Source organism: Clupea harengus, chromosome 3 (genome assembly GCF_900700415.2).
Source record: "Clupea harengus chromosome 3, Ch_v2.0.2, whole genome shotgun sequence".
In the NCBI taxonomy this organism is placed as follows: Eukaryota; Metazoa; Chordata; class Actinopteri; order Clupeiformes; family Clupeidae; genus Clupea; species Clupea harengus.
The window spans coordinates 1,691,755-1,712,679 of NC_045154.1; the positions used below are offsets into that span (position 1 = coordinate 1,691,755).

The 20,925-nt window shown below is 44.6% G+C and overlaps 1 protein-coding gene across 3 annotated transcripts in view; it reads right to left on the reverse strand.

Annotated features, from left to right (window-relative positions):
* aass (aminoadipate-semialdehyde synthase) overlaps nt 1–18,441 on the reverse strand; it is a 31,304-nt gene extending 12,863 nt beyond the window's left edge. For 2 of the 3 annotated variants that reach the window (XR_006152331.1, XM_031564139.2), the window contains exons 1-24: nt 17,947–18,441; nt 16,739–17,020; nt 16,217–16,393; nt 15,758–15,842; nt 14,779–14,846; nt 14,328–14,474; nt 14,032–14,110; nt 13,231–13,358; nt 12,929–13,077; nt 10,944–11,066; nt 10,552–10,663; nt 10,193–10,252; nt 9,787–9,854; nt 9,421–9,432; nt 7,139–7,260; nt 6,277–6,406; nt 5,595–5,705; nt 4,727–4,835; nt 2,676–2,816; nt 2,387–2,554; nt 2,041–2,136; nt 1,299–1,414; nt 1,111–1,199; nt 18–194 (exon numbers count right to left, since the gene is read on the reverse strand). Coding sequence is in view for 2 of the 3 variants with exons in the window: in XM_031564139.2 (XP_031419999.1) it covers nt 18–194; nt 1,111–1,199; nt 1,299–1,414; nt 2,041–2,136; nt 2,387–2,554; nt 2,676–2,816; nt 4,727–4,835; nt 5,595–5,705; nt 6,277–6,406; nt 7,139–7,260; nt 9,421–9,432; nt 9,787–9,854; nt 10,193–10,252; nt 10,552–10,663; nt 10,944–11,066; nt 12,929–13,077; nt 13,231–13,358; nt 14,032–14,110; nt 14,328–14,474; nt 14,779–14,846; nt 15,758–15,842; nt 16,217–16,393; nt 16,739–16,957 (2,686 nt within the window). In the remaining variant the exon portion in view is untranslated. The remainder of the gene's footprint in view (nt 1–17; nt 195–1,110; nt 1,200–1,298; nt 1,415–2,040; nt 2,137–2,386; nt 2,555–2,675; nt 2,817–4,726; nt 4,836–5,594; nt 5,706–6,276; nt 6,407–7,138; nt 7,261–9,420; nt 9,433–9,786; nt 9,855–10,192; nt 10,253–10,551; nt 10,664–10,943; nt 11,067–12,928; nt 13,078–13,230; nt 13,359–14,031; nt 14,111–14,327; nt 14,475–14,778; nt 14,847–15,757; nt 15,843–16,216; nt 16,394–16,738; nt 17,021–17,946) is intronic. The other variant, XM_042707465.1, reaches the window with a different exon arrangement.
* Between the last annotated feature and the right edge of the window lie 2,484 nt (nt 18,442–20,925).

Below are 20,925 nucleotides of genomic sequence, written 5' to 3' on the forward strand. Positions count from 1 at the left end.
GACTATTAATCACTAACCATTGAGGACCATGTGAGCAGCAATGGCGGCAGGATAGCCCACGGTTTTGGCCATGGCAGAGAAGCCGTCGGGCTCCCCGTACACGACCAGGCTGATGTGCTTGGTCTCCAGCTCTCCTGACGAGTGCCTGATGCCCACGTCGTTCCTCATGATGATCATGTCTCGCTCACCTTTGTCTAGGGAGAGAGGGAGAGTCAGTTCAGAGTGAGAGCAGTTCTGGGAAATGTCCAATATATTTGCTATTAGATGGGCGTGTTTATGATAAGAGATGTGAATGGTGGAAATCTTAATCCAAATTTTTCTACTGCTTGAATTCCCATTTGAGAATGTGCATAGTAAGTGAAACTGCTTAAAGCAACGGTATGCAGAAATGTACCACTTTTCTACATATGTTTTGATAGCCAACTCATTTCTCTTACTCCAACTTCTAATGGTTTACCATTCAATCATACAAAAATAACTTCATTCATAGACACACTTCAGCCACCTCAAAGGGTATTGGTTTTTCATAAAAAAATAAATCATCAATTTATTATCCTTGAGATATGAAATGATTGATCAAAGATCATATTGCCAATGTCAAATGGACCAGAGTAGTGGTAGTGCACTTCAAGGTGAGTTGGACAGACAGAAGCACTGATCGGCCATGTCTGCAAGTTCCATGTCCCATGTCTGGGATGCCTAGTAGACCTTGTTTTCATACATATACTGAAACCGGTCCACTCAACACGTGCACAGAAAGCCACCAACATGTCAATAAAACATGCCAGGAAATGAGACAAAGTAAAGTAATGAAGCAAACTGAAGCAGACTTTTGGGTATTATTAGTTTAGTCTATGTTAGAACGGGTCTTTCCTTTGTTACCCAGGAGGTAGAGAAGTCGTTAAGTAATCAGAAGGTTGCTAGTTCGATTCCCTGTCGAAGCGTCCTTGAGCAAGACACTGAACCCCTAATTGCTCCTGATGTGCAGTGTGCCATCAGTGTAAATGTAAAATGTGTATACATTGTAAGTCGCTTTGGATAAAAGCGTCTGCTAAATGACTAAATGTAAATGTAAATGTACCCAAAGACTGTAAGGGGCCGATCACTTACCAAAGCCCAGCCGGGCCTCCAGATGCTTGGCCACCGCTCCTAGGATGCTGTCTGCATGGGGGACTGGTTCCTCACTGAGCATTCCAAACCTGAGCACAACACAAACAGTGAACTACAGTCAAGGGAGAACAGGGCATTAAATACTAACGACTGATGGTCTTATTGTCTTTTAGTTCGGCTGTTCTCACTCTTTCAGCATCTCCATGCGGAAGTCGTCCTTGTCAATGCGCTCAAACACGGCCTCTTGAAAGGCATCGTGGTCAATAGACGAGGGCAGGCCAACCTGCTGGCACAGCAAATCTTTCTGTTGGAGGGAAAAAGTGAAGATCAAGTAGGGCAGTCAGTCAGACCAATGCTGTACTGCAGATGGTGCTTTAAACCCAGTGAGTAGCAGTCAGTCAGACCAATGCTGCACTGCAGACGGTGCTTTAAACCCAGTCAGTAGCAGACAGTCAGACCAATGGTGCTTTAAACCCAGTCAGTAGCAGTCAGTCAGACCAATGCTGTAATGCAGACGGTGCTTTAAACCCAGTCAGTCAGACCAATGCTGTACTGCAGACGGTGCTTTATACCCAGTCAGTAGCAGACAGAGCAGAGGGCCTGGTCTCCATGATGTTACACTGCCTGAGCTCACATCAGGGGGCGACAGTGGTACAGGAAGTAGAGAAGTCGTTTAGTAATCAGAAGGTTACTAGTTCGATTCCCTGTCGAAGTGTCCTTGAGCAAGACACTGAACCCCAAATTGCTCCTGATGTGCAGTGTGCCATCAGTGTAAATGTAAAAAATGTGTATACATCCTTGTAAGTCGCTTTGGATAAAAGCGTCTGCTAAATGACTAAATGTAAATGTAAAAATATCAGACTGGATTGGCAGGTGTGTGTTATGTGCTGGTGTTGGAGACAGACATAGAGTAGAATAGAGGGGCTCTACCCAGGACACTGGGACCGCTGTGGGGTGCAGCACAGGACACGGCTCAGTGTTGATCAGGCCCAGCTTCACGAAACCACTCATGGCACGCGAGAAGCCCTGCGGAACAAAGAGACGGAGACAGAGACAGACAGACAGACAGACAGAGAGACAGACAGACAGACAGACAGGAGAGAGAGAGAGAGAGAGAGAGTTCATTGTAACAGCTGTAATCACTACCACTTGGATTAAGAGTTAGCTTGGTACCCATTTAATACTCATCGCCACTACAATGGCCATTGCATGTGGATAAGTTCTAGTCTGAGTAAAGTGGGGATGGACTGAGCTGACTTGTGATTGGCTGGCTCACCTTGAAGCGCAGTGTTCCCCTGATCAGTGTGTGGGCAGATTCGATGCCGTAGGGCCCTGCGTATGTGGTGCTGTCACGGTTGGGGAAACCCTCCAAGTTGAAGCCTGGCAAGAAGTCCATAGGTTTGGTAGACTCCAGCAGAGCACCCCCTGCAGGCACACTGATGACCTGCGCAGCACAGAGGGGAGAGGGAGAGAGCACAGGCACCGTCTCACATATGCTTTCAACTCCACTGTTTGATCCCAGCTTTTTAATGATCAATCTCTTAACCAACATGGCTAGCCTGTACCTGGTTGTCCTTGAGGAAGACAGCGGGGCTGATGGTGTTGAGCAGAACCCCGTAGGGACTCCAGCTGAACTTGTAGCGCAGAGGGTTGTCTGAGCACTCTGGGGCTGGGAGACCCCCGCAGAAAGAGGTGTAGAACTCCACCTGTCACACAAACACACATACGTGTGTGCACAGAGTGAACAACATGAACACAGTGGACAGTGGACAGTGGACAGTGCATCTCATCAGTGGGGGGAGGGACATCTATGTGTGGTGTGGTGTGGAGGCTGTGGGGTGAAATGAACACACAGGGGGACACAAGGTGTCAATATGGTGAGTCTGCAGCAAGGTTATTATAGTTAACGAAAACTAACGAAAAAACGAAAACGAGGTGTGATTTTTCTTTTCGTTAACTGAAATAAAAATAAAAACGAGGCTTTATAAAAAAACGATAACTAACTGAAACTGTATTGTGTCTTTACAAAACTAACTAAAATAAAATAGAATTATAGAGAAAATGTCCTTAGTTTTCGTCTTTGTCAATGTATTTCATAGATGTCAATTGATTTCATACATAGCGTCTATCTTCCGCCGTACCACTTTTACTACACGCCCCTCACCTGGTATTATGGCGGCAAAAGTCGGGAGAAAGCGACAGAGTCCTATTTGGGATTACCTGGAACAGTAACGTGCGGTGAGGTTCGTGGCTGGTGAGGCACTGACTCTTTCAGAGTCAGATTTACAAATATATAAACCCAATACAGTATCTTAAATCACCATTCAATTGGCAGCTTGCACATTGACTACTGGTTGTTTTTCATATCAGCATTCTAACATAGGTAAGGTGGCTACATACAGTTGGCAGCTGCTAGCTTGTGATGAACTCGTGTTAATATGTGTGATTATGTACAACTTTAGCTGCAATTTAAGTTTAATTTCTCAAAATCAGCTCACCAAAGTGATCACAACCACTTGTTTGATGTTAAATGGCTTTACATAGACATTAAACAATCCTAAGAGAACGGGAAATTAACGGAGCAAGGGCTTTCTCTGATATCAATGTAATGTTAGCGAATGAGGGGTGAGATACCCCCCTGCTAATATTTAGTCTCCGCTGTACGTCCAAAACCAAATCTATTCTTGAGGTTCAAAATATTTTCAAAACATTTTGGCTTTGGATGTGAGAAGTCGATCGAGTTATCTTCTGTCCCGTCGTTTCAAGCATTCATTTTAGCTACGGCATTGGTCTCCCATTATTGATCAATTCACGTTTTGATTGAAAGTCCAGTTATGAGAAATGTTTTAGCTTAGCTATAGAATCTTCCATTTTCGTAGTCAATGTCAAATATAAGAAGAGTAACGGCAGAACAAGAATAAACCCGACCGGTGGGCTCTCGCATGCTCCCTTTATTGAAGCAGAGGTACTATTTGCCTCCTCTCCGTGCTTTTTCACTGCGGCTTTACGTCAGATCAGCAAAACTAAATAGGTTCTACGCATGCGCTCAACCTAGTTTGTGAGGGATTGCGCAATCTGAGATGAGGCACAGCTCGTCGCTGCCTCACCGTCTCGCTGTCTCCTGTCTGTTTGAACAGGACATGCGCAAATTCTGTTTTTATTACATATTATAGCTTGTATCTTCTATTCATTTTGAGCATTTTGTTTTGACTGCCCCCCCCCCCCCTTGGTTTCTTGCATTCCGCGGTAAAGACTAAAACTAATACTGAAACTAATAAAAACTAAACTCAAACTAAGCATTTTCAAAAAATAGAAACTAAACTAAACTAGCAAACCCGCTTTAAAAACTAATTAAAACTAAACTGAAATTGAAAACAAAAAGTCAAAACGAAATAAAAATAAAAACTAGTGAAAAACGCAAAACTATAATAACCTTGGTCTGCAGTCAATATGCCAACTGTACAGAGCAGTGAGTTGGCCCTCATTCATTCATTCATTCATTCATCAGAGACTGGGTAGGAGCAGGGCTAGGTGTGAACAAACACAGGGATGTACAGTATGTGTCCACACACGTGCACTCACACAGACGCTCACGCATGCACACCGCGGTACCTACAGTGGCTCCGTCTGCCTTGGCCTGGTCGATGCACTCCATGGCCAACATGTGATCAATGCCAGGGTCCAACCCCATCTCATTCACTATGGTGATGCCAGCCTCCTCCGCACTGGAACACAACAAGCACCAATCACAAACAGGGACACGGGAATGTGAACATTTGATCGTAATCCGAAGCCACTACTTGCAGTGTTGAAGGCATGTGCAGAGGGGGTGGGGGGACTGGATGGGTTTAGATTTGATTTGCTGAGGGAGTGAGGGGTGAGGGGTGGTGAGAGGGGCGAGGAGTGAGAGGGGTGTGAGGAGGGTGAGGGGTGTGAGGAGGGTGGTGAGAGGGGTGAGGTGGGAGGTGAGGGGTGTGAGGTGTGTGAGGGGTGTGAGGGGTGTGAGGGGTGTGAGGAGGGTGAGAGGGGTGAGGTGGGTGAGGGGTGTGAGGAGGGTGAGAGGGGTGAGGTGGGTGAGGGGGGTGAGGGGTGTGAGGGGGGTGAGGAGGGTGAGAGGGGTGAGAGGGGTGTGAGGTGTGTGAGGGGTGTGAGGGGTGTGAGGAGGGTGAGAGGGGTGAGGTGGGTGAGGGGTGTGAGGAGGGTGAGGAGGGTGAGGGGGTGAGGGGGGTGAGGGGTGTGAGGAGGGTGAGAGGGGTGAGGTGGGTGAGGGGTGAGGTGGGTGAGGGGTGTGAGGGGTGTGAGGAGGGTGAGGGGTGTGAGGGGTGTGAGGTGTGTGAGGTGTGTGAGGGGTGAGGTGGGTGAGGGGTGTGAGGAGGGTGAGGAGGGTGAGGAGGGTGAGGGGTGTGAGGTGTGTGAGGGGTGAGGTGGGTGAGGTGGGTGAGAGGGGTGAGGGGTGTGGTGAGGGGTGTGTGCCTGTGCCCTACCTCTTCTGCAGCTCCTTCATGGCGGGGCTCAGGTAGCTGGCTGTGACCAGGTTCACCTTCTTTTTGATGCAATGCTTTGCCACCAATGGGTGAAACCCGTACGGCAGCATACTACACACAGAGAGAGAGAGCGAGAGAGAGAGAGAGAGAGAGCGAGAGCGAGAGAGAGAGAGGGAGAGGGAGAGGGAGAGGGAGAGGGGGAGAGAGAGAGAGAGAGAGAGAGAGAGAGAGAGGGGAAGGATCAGCCTATACACCACTGTTGTCATATGAAGGATTTACCGTAATTGTACCACAGGATAGCACTTAGTATGACAAGAAAGAGACTAATATCATGAACAAAACTTTAAAACTTTAAAAATGTAAAACTAAGGCTTAGAGTTCTGTACGGTAAACTCAACTCACATCTGATTCTCCTTGTTTTAATCTTATTGATTCAGATATTGTATTGACTTTATATTTTTAATGGATTTTTATGAATAAAGACAGCAATTTAATATCCATTTTATGCAATATACATATTTATAAAAGGAATTGTACAGGCATAGTAGAAAATACCAATGTACTACTACAACTACTACTAATAGTTATTGTCATTAGCATTGTTATAATTATTATTATTAACCAAAGTATTCATCATTTCTTCATTCCATTGAATAGGTTTGGGTGTGCAGGGCTTTGATACCTGATGACTAGGTCGTGGTCTTTGATGAGGGACTCCAGGTGGCCCTCCTGGCTGGTCACGTCCAGCATGACGGGGATGGTGCTGGGGTATTTACTGGCCAGCTCCTCAGCCTGGCTCAGCAGCGCAGAGGCTAACGGCACAACCAGGAAGAAAAGGGGGCAACACATAGATGAAGACACACACACTGAGGAGCAGAAACTCACACCCAGGAAGAAGAGGGGGCAACACATAGATGAAGACACACACACTGAGGAGCAGAAACTCACACCCAGGAAGAAGAGGGGGCAACACATAGATGAAGACACACACACTGAGGAGCAGAAACTCACACCCAGGAAGAAGAGGGGGCAACACATAGAGGATGACACACACTGAGGAGCAGAAACTCACATGGGCTTCTCTTAGACAGAAACATGCTATGCCACTGAAGTAGGGTTACTGTCACAACTAAGACAACAGAGGAACCAACAGAACCCAACAGAACCCAACAGAACCCAACCTCCTCTTATTCAAACGACAGCAGAACAGCAGCAGCAGACAAACAGAGACCGTATGAATCTACCCATCCCTATGGTTGACATTCTGTCTGGTGGGGTTTCCTACCTACTGTGATCTGAGTACCAGTGTTGTCTGGTGGGGTTCCTACCTACTGTGATCTGAGTACCAGTGTTGTCTGGTGGGTTTCCTACCTACTGTGATCTGAGTACCAGTGTTGTCTGGTGGGGTTCCTACCTACGGTGATCTGAGTGCCAGTGTTGTCTGGTGGGGTTTCCTACCTACTGTGATCTGAGTACCAGTGTTGTCTGGTGGGGTTCCTACCTACGGTGACCTGAGTGATAGTGTTGTCTGGTGGGGTTCCTACCTACGGTGACCTGAGTGCCAGTCTGGCGGGTCAGGTACTCGATGACCGGGCCGGACACATATCCTGACCCAAGCAACAGAACACGCTTCATTCCGCCTTTTTTCAGGATCTGCTCCGATTCCCTGCAAGACACCACACAGCTTATTCAACACAGTAAAGACCACACAGCTTACTCAACACAGTAAACACAAGATTCAGATTTATGATTTCATATGAAGTCCAATGCAAAGCCATGGATTTGTGTCCACCGCCATGAATCATGAATATGTGATGGAAACCCCAAGCATATGCCCAATGGATGTAAAGCACTCAGATCAAAGCGTTTGATTCACCAAAGAGAGAGCAGAGCTGATCGCGGTGATGGTGAGATGGTGCATGATCCGGTGACCTCACTTACAGCACCAGACTAAGGATCAGCTTCAGCTCTAGCCTCTCACTCATCCAGCTCAGCATGGCGGCTGCAGACTGATCTTAGATCAGTAGCGGGCGGCAGTGGCATCTCCTCTAAATCCCCCCCTCTAATCCAGAGACTGCCAGATCAGCGGTTCCCATCCAGACTCCGCGCCCAATCACGCGTGCCTGCCCCTAATTGGTCGTGGCATGGCACCTGTGCACAAGCCCAGCACTAAGCCCCCCCCCCCCCCACCACAGACCGGAGGGCTTCCAAAGTCATTTAGCACAGGAATGACAACCTTCTACTCCATGTGTGTGCAGATCCAACTGTGTGTACTGTATGCATGTATATTTATACAGTATACACTTTGGGATCCATGATGGATGAAAAATATGTTAAACTTGTATTTTTAAAAGGTGAAACTGAAATATTGTTATAATTAAAGGTTATTGTTAAAAAAAAATAAAAAAGAGTAGTTGTTATTATTATTTTTATTTCCTCCAAATCATGTAACTTAGGTCTATCCAACAAACACAGAAAATATATATATATATATGTGAGGCTGAATCTTGCACCCAGTCAATCATGTCAACGTCTCTGAAATACAAGCTAATGATGAACCACAGGAGCCTTCACAGACAGAGCTATGATAGCACCTAAGTGAAGAGCAATCCCAATCAGAAGTCAATCTCTTCACAGACAGAGCTATGATGGCACCTAAGTGAAGAGCAATCCCAATCAGAAGTCAATCTCTTCACAGACAGAGCTATGATAGCACCTAAGTGAAGAGCAATCCCAATCAGAAGTCAATCTCTTCACAGACAGAGCTATGATAGCACCTAAGTGAAGAGCAATCCCAATCAGAAGTCAATCTCTTCACAGACAGAGCTATGATAGCACCTAAGTGAAGAGCAATCCCAATCAGAAGTCAATCTCTTCACAGACAGAGCTATGATAGCACCTAAGTGAAGAGCAATCCCAATCAGAAGTCAATCTCTTCACAGACAGAGCTATGATAGCACCTAAGTGAAGAGCAATCCCAATCAGAAGTCAATCTCTTCCTGCAGACTACATGGGCATGTATAGCATGCAAATGAATGGATGGAACACGAGAAGAACAAAGGGTATATGGATCAGGTCAGTAATTAGTAAGTCACAGACACTAGACATACTGGGAATCATAGTAGCGCGCATCAATTAGACTGATGAGTACAATTATAAGACACAATTGGTTAGGCAGAGAAATATGTTAACTGCTTTAAAACCAGGCTAGAGGACATTTCCAGGGCAGAAAATGTGAGTGAAAACAAGGGAAGATTGTTTGAAGGGATGATTGTTTGAAGGGATGATTGGATGATTGATGTGGGGAAAAAAAAAGGAAAAAAAAATAGTGGATGGAAAAAAGGGATGGCGACATTGGGACGGAGTGAGAGACGGTCTACCCACAAGAGAGCAGATAGAACGCAGCGGCTCAGCGACGGCGTGGGCTAGCCATGCAACGTGTTAGCCTGGCAGAGGGTGGGGGGGGGAGTTGGCACACCACGGCACCGTGACTGCACTGTGCAGGAAAACAACAAGGTCAGGGGTTAGTCAGGGCTCCCTACTGCATCTGTGACTTGGCTGCTCAAAGGCTACTGTGAAGAGCCACAGACAGCTCCTTCAAGAGACATGAGGACACTGGATGCTAACTGGCTAAATGGAACCAAAGTTTGGAAGTGCTCCAAGAGTTATTTCAAGCATCATTAGCCATGCAATCTACATATGCCGAAGCCTCCATTAACCACGTCTACTTCAGACAATGGATTTAAATAGCTTTATGTTACTTGATAACATATTTTTTTGTATTTTTGTGCTTTGCAAGCTAGTGGTCAAATACAAAATGTTTTACCTGTTAAGCAAACTGTAGAGATATGTTCCTTAGAAAAGTCACCCATCCACGAGGTGACAAGTACCATTGTCAAAGCAATTTCATTGCATTTCATTGTTAAAAATGACAGAAGGTAGTGAGGTGAATTCTGCAGTTTAAGTAGTTTAGAAACTACTTCAAAACTAAAAATACTGAATAAATAGACTTTTTAACAAAAAAAAAAACAACATTTTTAACGAAATGACCTTGCAGCGGAGACATACTAATAAACAATAATCAGGCATTTCTCAAATTTGTATCTATTAAAACAACTAAATACTGACATACTAAAAGAAGAGCCAGTATGTTTTAATTTCACAACTCAGGGTTAAAAAGACAAAACTTTACCTTTTTTCCCTAAGTTTCTCAATGTATTCAAACTTTGGAGCTAGCTTTCCGTTAGATGTTATCACCGCCTGCAACAACAAAAAAAATTTATAAAATGAGGCCCAGGTCTGGTCGGGAGACCAGATGTTCAACTGCCATTTCATTAATGAGGTTTTAATGAGTTTGGTCACATTGGTCTCTGAACTGTTGAGAAGGCCTCAACACCTAGATTACCCAAGTGCATGGTGTGTGTGTGTGTATGTGTGTGTGTGTGTGTGTGTGTGTGTGTGTGTGTGTGTGTGTGTGTGTGTAAGCATTAACCATGAATCTGTGAAGCCCATTTACACCATCAAAGCACTGTACAGAAATTCAGCTAATAAAGTGAAATGATGCAGGTTTCTCCCAACACACGGAGGCCCTCACTTACGTCTCTGACTTGTGGGGAAAAGTCCTCTTCGTCAAGTGGTCTTCTTGCGTCGGAGGGGAGCTGTTGGGGCAAAACCAAGCAACAGGGATGAAGTAACATCCCCAAAAAAAACACACACAACACGGATTCGGAGAATTCCTAACAGTAGGTGGCAACTAAGACACAGGAACACTATAGTCTGACTGTTCAAACCCTCGTACCGGGCAACCCAATGTAAGGCTTCTTGAAGTGTGTGCGTACGTGCGCGTGCGCGCACACACACACACACACACACACACACACACACACAAAAAGCCAATCACGAAACTCACACAAATATTTCACACCTCATGGTGTGTCTTACCCAGTCTTTGTCTTACCATCTCCCAGATGTAGGGGAACAATCTGTCTCCAAAGTACTCTGTGGCCTCGATGGGCAGTTGGGCAGGCAAGTTATCAATGGAGCACATGAGGAAGCCATGCCCTTCGACGCTGCCAAGAGGGAGGATTAGGCAATAAGAAACGACACGAATGACAAGGTACAGCAGAGGCATCCTTCCACACCCAACTCCCCCATTATAGTCAAAATCAGAACGACGAGTACTACTGATGTATCGAGTTCCTCACACTCTTGTGGGCAGGCAAGTAAAAAAAAAAAGCAGAACAAATGTTTGACATATTGAACATAGCTGTGGTCAGGAAGTCAAAAATGATGATGATGATGATGATGATGATATGGTGTTGGTGCACTGGATGGGTGTGGCACTTGTACCTGTCGTGGTCTATATGCTGGTCTGCATCATAAATAGAGAATGGCTTATCAATGGTGGTGCACTCTGTCATGAACTCAATGGAGCCGCCGGTGTCTGCGGAGATGTCACAGATGGCCAGCAGCCTGGGGGGGGGGGCCAGAGGAGAACATGGCTGTCACTCTAGTTTGGGACACAAATGTGGCACTCATACAGATATATGGATCTCTGTTCCTATAGTCAATAAGTGTATTGAAACAGACATTTCAATCAGATCTACTGGATGGGTACTGGCGCTGATATGGACATTATTAAATAGACCAGATTTCAGCTCCATGTCATCCATCACATTGACTTGGTTTTGGTCATGGTAAATTGTATGGTAAATGTTTTTCTTCAACAATGCAATTTGCACAAATAATAAAATAGTTTTTCAGGAAATAATTAGAATTGAGTAATATATGGAATAATGGATTACATAGTGTTCAGGTAGCAGAAAATAATTAAATTATGAACGTAATAATGTACTATTTCTGAAGGCTATTACGCATCGACTATATGTAAAAGCTACAACATATAGGCTACATGGATTAAGTAATTTGACAAACTTTCATATTTTCATCCCTAAAACTGACTTTGTCAAACATCTTCTGCTTCTTAAATGTCTTTTCTTTACAGCCCAAGCTGGCATTACTAGTTCTAAATAAATGGTTGCTATTATGAAAGTCCTGTCAGTCAATATGTCTCGTTACCAAGCAAATCTATTTGCTCTGTTGACCTGTAGCTATGGAACTTTAGCCAAGATATAGTTCAAGTTCTTACAGAAGTATCACACATATTATTCGTCTCTGTGGTAAAGTGGTTCCATTCATTTGCAACTTTGTCACACGGTTAAATTTCACAGCAAACATGGTGAATTGACATGCAGGTGCAATACAGTAAAAAAAACCTCATTGATATTCTAAAGATCCCACCGCAATCTGGAATACTTCAAATCAGTGGTAGCTATAAAGAGGTTATCATTTTAAAGAGAAGAAAAAATGTGCACTGATAGTGGATCTGTACTCATATCGCCTGATGCCCTTAGTTCAGACTGTTGCCCAAAGTTATCAGTGCGTTTAAAATACCAGTGGAGAGACAACTGTCCATAATATGGAATACATAACATATAATACTTATTATTAACAATTAATGTATGATAATGTTATATCATTCAATTATTATACAATTTAATATGTAACTTACAATTCTGATCAGGAATCTGTTGGCTGGAAAGAATTGTAACCATGTATGGTGCTGTGCTTTATACCGAGAAGCTACAATTGGGAACTATTACTATTATTCTAAATGACCTCAAGAGTGTCAGTGCACATGAGGGGTGCATTTAAAGACTAAGCATTCAATAACGCACTCAGCAATGGCCATCAAAGGATGGGCAAGATAACACAACACATCCCCCCAAGGTTGCCAAGAATGAGGAAGTCTGAGCAATTGTGCATGAACCATCACAAACAGGTTGAAGATCACTACAGGATTCAGAATGTCACATCTACGCTCACTAAAGAGCACACAATAGCTCTAATCTACAAGGTAATGTTTGAGCGGAGGTCTAGTTTAAACACCATAGAAGATAAGGTTAACCCTCTGTGAGGCCGTGCGCTTACCTTCTGACCTGTGGACTAATTCAATAGTGTTGGACTGCTACTGTGTCTATAGAAACTACCCTGACCTTGGAAAAGACAACATGGTATCGTCTTCTGAAAACGATTAAATGGAACAAAACAGTTCACACTAGCGGTCATAATAAGAAAAATAAAAAATAATTATAAAAATATATAAAAAAAATATATACAGCATATGTCCACAAATGCAGCTCTCTCTACGGCACTGTTTGGTTTATTGTCATTTTGATGTGTGCATTTGTTTCAGTCTGGGTGGGTGACGGATTAGAACCCAGAGCAGGTATTACGCTCTCTTCTAGAGGATTGGAGGGGGGCGTGTGGCTCACTTGTGGGGCAGCTGAGGCGAGCCGTCCACTGCAGCGACTGTGCGCTTGATGGGCCGTATGAGCTTCTGGGCATCCAGCCGCCGGAGCAGCCGGGGGGTTTGGGGGTCCCAGTAGATCCCGTTGATCAGACACGTGGTGTAGGGGGCCACCTGAGAGGGGAGGACAACATGTCGAAAACAGCACCATCACAGCGAGCCAATCGGCTTAAGCCAAGCGTGGGGCCTGGACTCAGTAGATTGACAAGGCCATGTGGGGAGCAAGGGGCGGGTGGCCCCCGGGGGCCAGCAGACAGAGAGACTCACGCTGACTCTGAAGTGGGAGGTGTAGAGCTCAGGGTGATGTTCATATTCCAGCGGGTCATAAACTCCATCGCTTTTCCTAATCAGGTGATGGTGTCGACTGAGAACAGTGGCATAGACTTTGGTCATGTCTGAAATCAAACAGAGAACTTCAGTATCACTTTAAAACAGAGGGAAACTAAATCAACAAACCTTCCATTATTCACATTTAGTTGCTCCAAATGTGAACTTAAAGTCTAAAGTGGAGTAAGTCCAAATATGAACTTAAAGTGGAGTAAGTCCAAAGTAAATGAGATTGCCGCTTGCTTGCAGCTATGCACTGGCTGAGCTGAGTGTAGGTTGGCTACTTTCAAGCTTTCTACAGCTCCTGCTGTCTCACTGCATTAATGGCATGAATAAGTTCCTTTGGTAACTAATTGTGACTTGGGTTCTCCCACAAATAGGCTGAATGGCTGAAACTGGTGGAGGTACAAGCTTAATGCCCAGTTTGGTGGTTCTAGCTTGAGAGTGGTGTGAAGGGTACTGTATCAAGGGTCCTCAGCATCAAGGGGAAGGGAAATAGGGTTGCAAAACTTTGGGTCTGCGCCAGATTCACCAAATAAATGAAATCAAATAGCGCATACATTACTGATGCTCCCGTCACCAGTACTGTGCAAACAAATGAGATAGACTACATAACTAACTCTACTTCCATTCCAGACAGACAAGGATTTCCATCAATGTTTTGTCAGCCTTGACCCTAACAACAACAACAACAATAACTCCTATGTCTCCAGCTGAATAAATCTGAACCCAACTCTGTACCTCCTGATATGGAGACCTCCTTCAGTTCATGGGGCTCCACAAATTCACAGGGAAGCTCATTAATGATTTCTTGGGCACCCTAAAATGAGAAGTAGTGTGATGAGTAATGGCTTAAAATCTTACATCACTATTCACTCTATTCACACAAAACACATTTCAGCAATCATCCATTTATTTTCTACACACACATAACTCAAATGAAATCAACCCAGAACCATCTCAATCAGACAGCAGAACCATTCCTGAACATGAACTATGGATGCAGATGTGAGCTCTATGTGGTGCGTAGCCGTTACCTTGGAGACATTGCCTGTTCCAGTAAACACAAATGTCAGCGGGCCAATGGACTTGGGCATGAGGCCAAGAGATATCTCATAGCCACAATCTCTCACTGCCTGGATGGCCTGACTGACATTTCGGTAGTTGTGTGCCATCCCAATGTGCTGTTGAAACAGGACAGAGGATTGACGTAAGTCACAGACCTTTTTGTGACTGACTGACATACACTACACATTTGTACACAGTAGTACATTTGGGTCTTTCTAAATACCAGAGGCACTGGTTTGCCAAATAAGTCCATATTTCTTTGGCAGCCAGCTCTATAATGAAACATTGTGTTGAGTCTGGTCAAAAAATATGATTATTGCGACAATGACTTATATTCTATTTTTTTTTTTTTTGTTGCTGTAATTCAAACTACTTGATGACAGGGTCAAGCTAAAAAGACGATTCAAACAGAGCCCCTACCATAAAAGGAGTATGATGTCCCAAGGCAAGGAAGCGCAGCCCCAGGCCGTGGAGGATGTTAATCATACCTGTCAACAAAGGAGAGGTAACACCATAGGCAGGGTGTGGAACTGGCCCAAACACACCTTCTCTGTGGGGGTGTGCATGGCTATGTATGGCAAGAAGCAGTAACTAAGTCCAACTGATTGAAAAATTCAGGTTTTTATAACAAAAATGTGGCATGTCTATATACATTTGTCAGGCAAAGATATAGTAACAGACTCAATCATGTCTCTGGGGACTAAGATATAGTACACACTCAATCATGTATCTGGGACTAAGATATAGTACACACTCAATCATGTCTCTTGGGACTAAGATATAGTACACACTCAATCATGTCTGTGGGGACTAAGATATAGTACACACGCAAGCATGTCTGTGGGGACTAAGATATAGTACACACTCAATCATGTCTCTGGGGACTAAGCAGGTTCAAGAGCTACTTAGTGTGGTGATACTGAACTGAGCTTACTGGATTTCCACTTTAGTTCAAACTCCAACACCAACAGCAGCACAGTTGGCACTAAGATAGGTTGGCAAATGATTTCTGGTCTGATTTCTGGTCTGATTTCTGGCCTGATTTCTGGCCTGATGACGCTACATAGTGAATAGCGTGTGTCGCTAGTGAGAACAACAGGTGTATTTATTTTTCCTTCACATACAATCAAAATTAATTTGAGAATGTTATATAAAACTACTTGTAAACATAAAAAGATACCTTAAAAAACAGTAACAACCTGTGTATGGTTTTTTTGTTGAACCAGCTAACACATAAAACCAAGTGTGTGTGAAAAGCCTTTATATTCCCTGTGATTATCTACCACATATAAAAATGGGGCAATGTAAGTTACAAATCTGTCTGTTGTTTTAAAGTGCTTGTATGAAGTGGACAGCTTTCCTGGCCTTGCTCATTCAGCATCTCAGTGACACTACATACCTGCTACACCTGCCCACTGGCCAAAGGCAACAATACGGAAGCCGTTGTCATCCACCATCTTCTCATAGTCAATCAGACGGATCTCCTACAGAGGCAAGAGAGCTGAAGAACAGCTTGTGACACATCGAAATATGTCTGGGCTCGAGAGCCACAATCAGTGACCTTCACCTAGGATTTCTATGAACATCAGCAGCACTACCATTGAATTGCAAGCTCCATTAATATTGCTGTCATGTAAAGTAGCCGCACTACTCCTGTCCTATGCATAGAGCATAAAATATACAAAATAGGACATTATTTACAAACTGAATTTGTTCACATTCCCTACATAAAGGAATATCAATTGTGGCTTCAAAGGACACGTTTAATTCGATTACTTTAGCTTTTTGCACTCATGCATCTCGGCTCTGTGTTCTCGTGGCACTCGGCAAGACTCTGGACATATATTCTGAAGTATACCTTTTTGAGCAGGTCGTCAAGAAGGCCCATGTTTGCCTCCTGTGCTTTGATGGTATGAGAGAAGAAAGCGTACGTCTTATGAGGGTAAACCTTCTCCTCCGGTGGTCTCTTAACCCCAATAATGAGGGATGCCTCGGAGATGTCCTCCTGGATGACGGCTCCAGCCTTCTCATAGTACTGTGAAAACCACACCGTCATACACCGTCAGTGTGTGCACCTATAGCACCTGACCACTACACTCAAGCAATACCTTCACTCACTCCTTCACCAAGCCACTGACAATCCTATCAAACTGTGCTGTATATAAATTAGCTCTAATCAGATTCCAAGTCCTTATAATTGGACTTGGAAAGATTAACCCTGGCTGTCTCATCATGAAACCTGCTCTTTGTCAAGCTTCTACTGAATCGTGCAAAAGGATGCTAGATTTCAGACTTTCAGATGATAACGTTTTTCTGGAGCTTTCTGGCGAACAGATATGATGCCAACCATTTATCTGTTCTCCAGCCTCGATCCACTCACTTTCTCATGGATGGCTCGTCTGTTGGAGGGCTGCACAAGAACCTTGTGGCCAGCAGCAGTGATCTCCTTCACGTGTCGTGGGGCAAGGGGTGCCCGCCGCTCCCATACATTGATGTCCTCTCGGCGGATGGCAATCACACTCTTATGGTGATGGAAACGTTTCTGGCTACAAAAGCAGCCCCTCAGGCTCCGGCCCTGCGGTCTAATGAGTCGTAACATTGTCTGCCCCGCTTACAGCAGAGTATGTATTAGCTATATGATCCACTGCAAGTAACCTGCAAGCTGGCGAGAGATAATCAGGTAACAGATGACAATGTTTCATAGTGTGGCAGCAGTTAAAGACAAACAAGCACAAATAAACTGGTCATTCATGCGCAAAGCCAATTGAAGGTTGCCCGGGAAGAGGATTCAAGGTCAAGAATGAATATAAAATAGACCACCATAAATAGATGCATACCATAATTACATGCAACATTTGAATCTTCATAGTTGGGTATTGCTCCCTTTATGAAGTAAAATGCAGGCAAGACAACCAACTGTAAGCACCTATAAGGTTGTGAGTTATGACAAGGTGACAGATGACAATGTGTCACAGGATGCAGGTAGGACCATAAAGGACAGCTGATCATTAGCAGAGAAGGCCCCACAAAAGTGAGAGTCGCTGACTCATTCATGTAAGCAGACCGCTATTGCATTATGTATGCAAACATCATTTGCAACGTTGCTGACATTTGTGTCAACTTATCCAATGCAAGGGTGCCTGGCCAGCCGCAGTTTATTATTGTTTTTCATTAGACAAGGATCCCAAACATTGCATGTGGAAACACGTGTAATGCAGTGGGGCCAGAATGTCTTTAAATCAACCTTGAACCTGGAATATTCCACGTTCAACACAACACGCGGAAATGACAAGTTACTCAAAGATGGTATTCTGCGGAAATAAAGTTAGGTGGCAACGAAACAATTGCTGTTGTCCAAGTTTCTACGCATGGCCAGTGCACATGGATGGGAATTAAGCCGTGACACATTGGAAGCTTCAGGCACAAGGTAATTCTGAGCCAATGAAGTTTAGAACAGAACATCATCGTCTAATGAACTGAGCACGCGAAACTGGAGACAACTTAGGTTCTACGATCAACAGGTTGAAACAACATAACGAAAATGACGAGTATCGATATTGCAAAAGAGAGGGGAAGCACTTTTCCTACCTTTGTGGTCCAGTTCAGTTTCCCTGTTCGATGTGGCCTGAACTCCGCCAACTTGCTAACGTTAGCTTGGTTGATATGAAGCAATGTTTGTATGCGTGAGTGGCAGCGTGCAACTCTAAAAGTTTTGTGACATTATGACTGGGGAAACAGCTTGTCTTTAGCACCAAGTTGATTTCTTCAAGTTAAGATTCCACGACCGTTTGAAATCAAACCGAAATTAGAGAATATGTGATTGAGTGACACAACGAAGCAGCTGCTTGCAGTCGGCTGTGAGTTAAGTGTGTTGCGTCACAGCAGAAACTGAACCTCTCTGGGCTTCCACCAATCCCACTACTGGGAGAGAATCTGCCTCTTGTCCTTGACGTAGCCGTCGCCATATTATGACGGCAATATGACCTGTGGTCTCATGGTGTGGCTGGTAACAGGTGTCCTAGCCAACATTGATATTGTTAAAGTAAGGAACGCATCCTGAGTGGTATTCCAGAAAGCGGGGTATTGTGGGTCAGTTTCTACTGTCTCCTCCCTCCTACTGAGCAGCTACTGGACATGGGGTGGTGTCCTGTCCTCGTTTACCCCTCGATGTTGAAACTCCATTCATTTGCATAGCCTTACGTTGGGAAATTCAAAACAGATGTGTCATCATTCCTTCCTACCTATCAAACCGTTGCCGTTTTTTAAATAAAATAAAATTCCATTACATTTTCACCTGTAGCCTGATATTAAAAGAAAATGCGGTCAAATGTCAAATGAATAGACGCAGCAAATCAATAAAATGTAATGCCGTTCGTTTTTCTGATTTGTTCCGTTGTGTCATTTTTAAGTCACTGGCCAGAAAATAGTTGAATTAGGGTACTTAGCTAAAACCCTTAACAGTACAGACGAACAGCAGTACTTTTAGTAATTTTCTGGTGACATGGGGCACCAGCTTCATGAAGGTCTGCAGTTGGGTTTTTTTCTCCAGAAAGTGTGCTCATACTCGCCATGAACATGTCAGAACTTCTAACACCAGTGGGGGTGAAGAAGGACGACCTTGTTTTTTCCATGGCCATGGTGACTCGTAGTATCGGAGCTCGTCGTGCGCTCAACTCAGAGTGAACATAAACAGAGTTGATTCAACTAAATAGTTCAGCTGCTCTGGAACCAAAAACACATCGTTTCTGCTCTCGGGGTTCATCAACTCAGAGTTCAGGGTTAGGCTCAGAGTTTGTTAAACCTGCTTTCCTGAGTACCCCTCAGGTTACCTTGTGTTTGTTGCTGTTTGTTGGTGTGATCAGTGGGACATATTTGCAAACATCCATCAATACAAATATTGTGTGCCTGCCTCACATCCTTTGATGTTGGAAAACGTGTAGGCCAATGTATGTAAATCCATCCATAAGAATGAGGGAGAAGGCCTGTGATGCAGTGTGCATGGGGGATTCTGCTATTTAAGTCAGATGGACTGGTGAATAGGCTAAACTGGGGCTACACCAGAGGCAAAACTTGGAATTTTGAGTCCTCTGAAGGAACACCATTCGCGTCCAATTTAATTAAATCCTTATGGAAGCATAGCCTATTGCATTCACTTGGCAAAACATTTTGCCCTGTTTTTTTTTTATTTCAGTTTCGACCCTGAACCATGACGTCCTCCAGTTGGCTGGTCAGCAGTCATCATCATCATCTCCTGACCCTCAGCTCAACTCCTTCCTCCCTTTCCATAGCCAAAAAGAGGCTCTTTCTGCTACCTCCCCAACCTGTGAGCAGCTGTCTTCCTCTTCTTACCTGCTAGTCCTAGAGCTGTGCTGTGAGCATCTTCCACACAAACTGTGCCGGGAAACCCCTGCAGTCTCCCTCAACTGAAAATAGCCAGTCTTACCAGCCTTTGGTCCTGCTCTGTTCGACCAGGTCCTGGAACTTGGAGGCCTGTTCATATCCGACAGTCAGTTTGGTCTCCCTCTCCGACCTCTCGACTCCTTCCACTGATGTCGTAGGCACTTCATAGATCATCAGTAGCCACATGGGCCTTGATAGAGCCTTGAACATGCTGGAAGAACCAGGCCTTGAATTTTCCTGGTAAGCCTGATCCCACTATCTTTCTCAGCTATTCATCTGCCTGTTTCTCTGTCCTGGATAGGTTGTTTCTGTCAGTGAGAGAGGCATCGTACCACTTCCCTAGACATTTTATTGGGTTTTCCTCATCGATGGTATCATTTCCCCCTGGACTTCGAGCTGGAACTTGATGGTCACTTTCCCATTTCTGATCACCATGCTTCTAGACTTCCTTGGTTTGAACATCATTCATTCCCATGTTACCAAGTGCCTTCAAGATCCACCTTGCTTGTACATTAGATGAAGTTGCTATGGTTAGGTCGTTCATAAAGCCTCTTATTAAGGAGGATCCTGTGTTGGCTCTTCTCAATCCACTGCAACCGTTTATCCTGGATTCTGACGCCAATAACGTGGGATTCAGTGCAGTGAAGTCTCAGGAGGGAGAGCATGGTAAGCAGGTGATTGCCTACTTCACTTTGAGTGATGACAACTCTCCAGCTGTGTGCAGCAGCGTGTGACAGCCTCCAGTTCAGGGCCTGGGTGGGGGGGGGGGCAACGACCACCTTGGGTAGTCATCTCAGTACTGGGTCCTGAGACCGAGGCGTTTCATTGGCAGTGGCACTGCTTCACCCTCCAGAATAGGCTCCAACCTGCTTGTTTTCTATGGGATTTAGGTCAGGGGACTGAGGTGGCCATGGCAGAAGCTTCATTTTTGTGTTCAGTAAACCATTTTTATGTTGATCTGGACATATGTTTTGGATCACTGTCTGCTGGAAGATCCAATGATGACCTAATTTTAGTTTCTTGGCAGAGGCAGTCAGATTTTGATTTAAAATGTCCTGGTATTTCATGGAGTACATGATGCCGAGTACCCTAACAAGGTTCCCAGGGCCCCACAACATCACAGACCCTACACTACACTTAACAGTGGGGATCAGGTTCTTTTCAGTA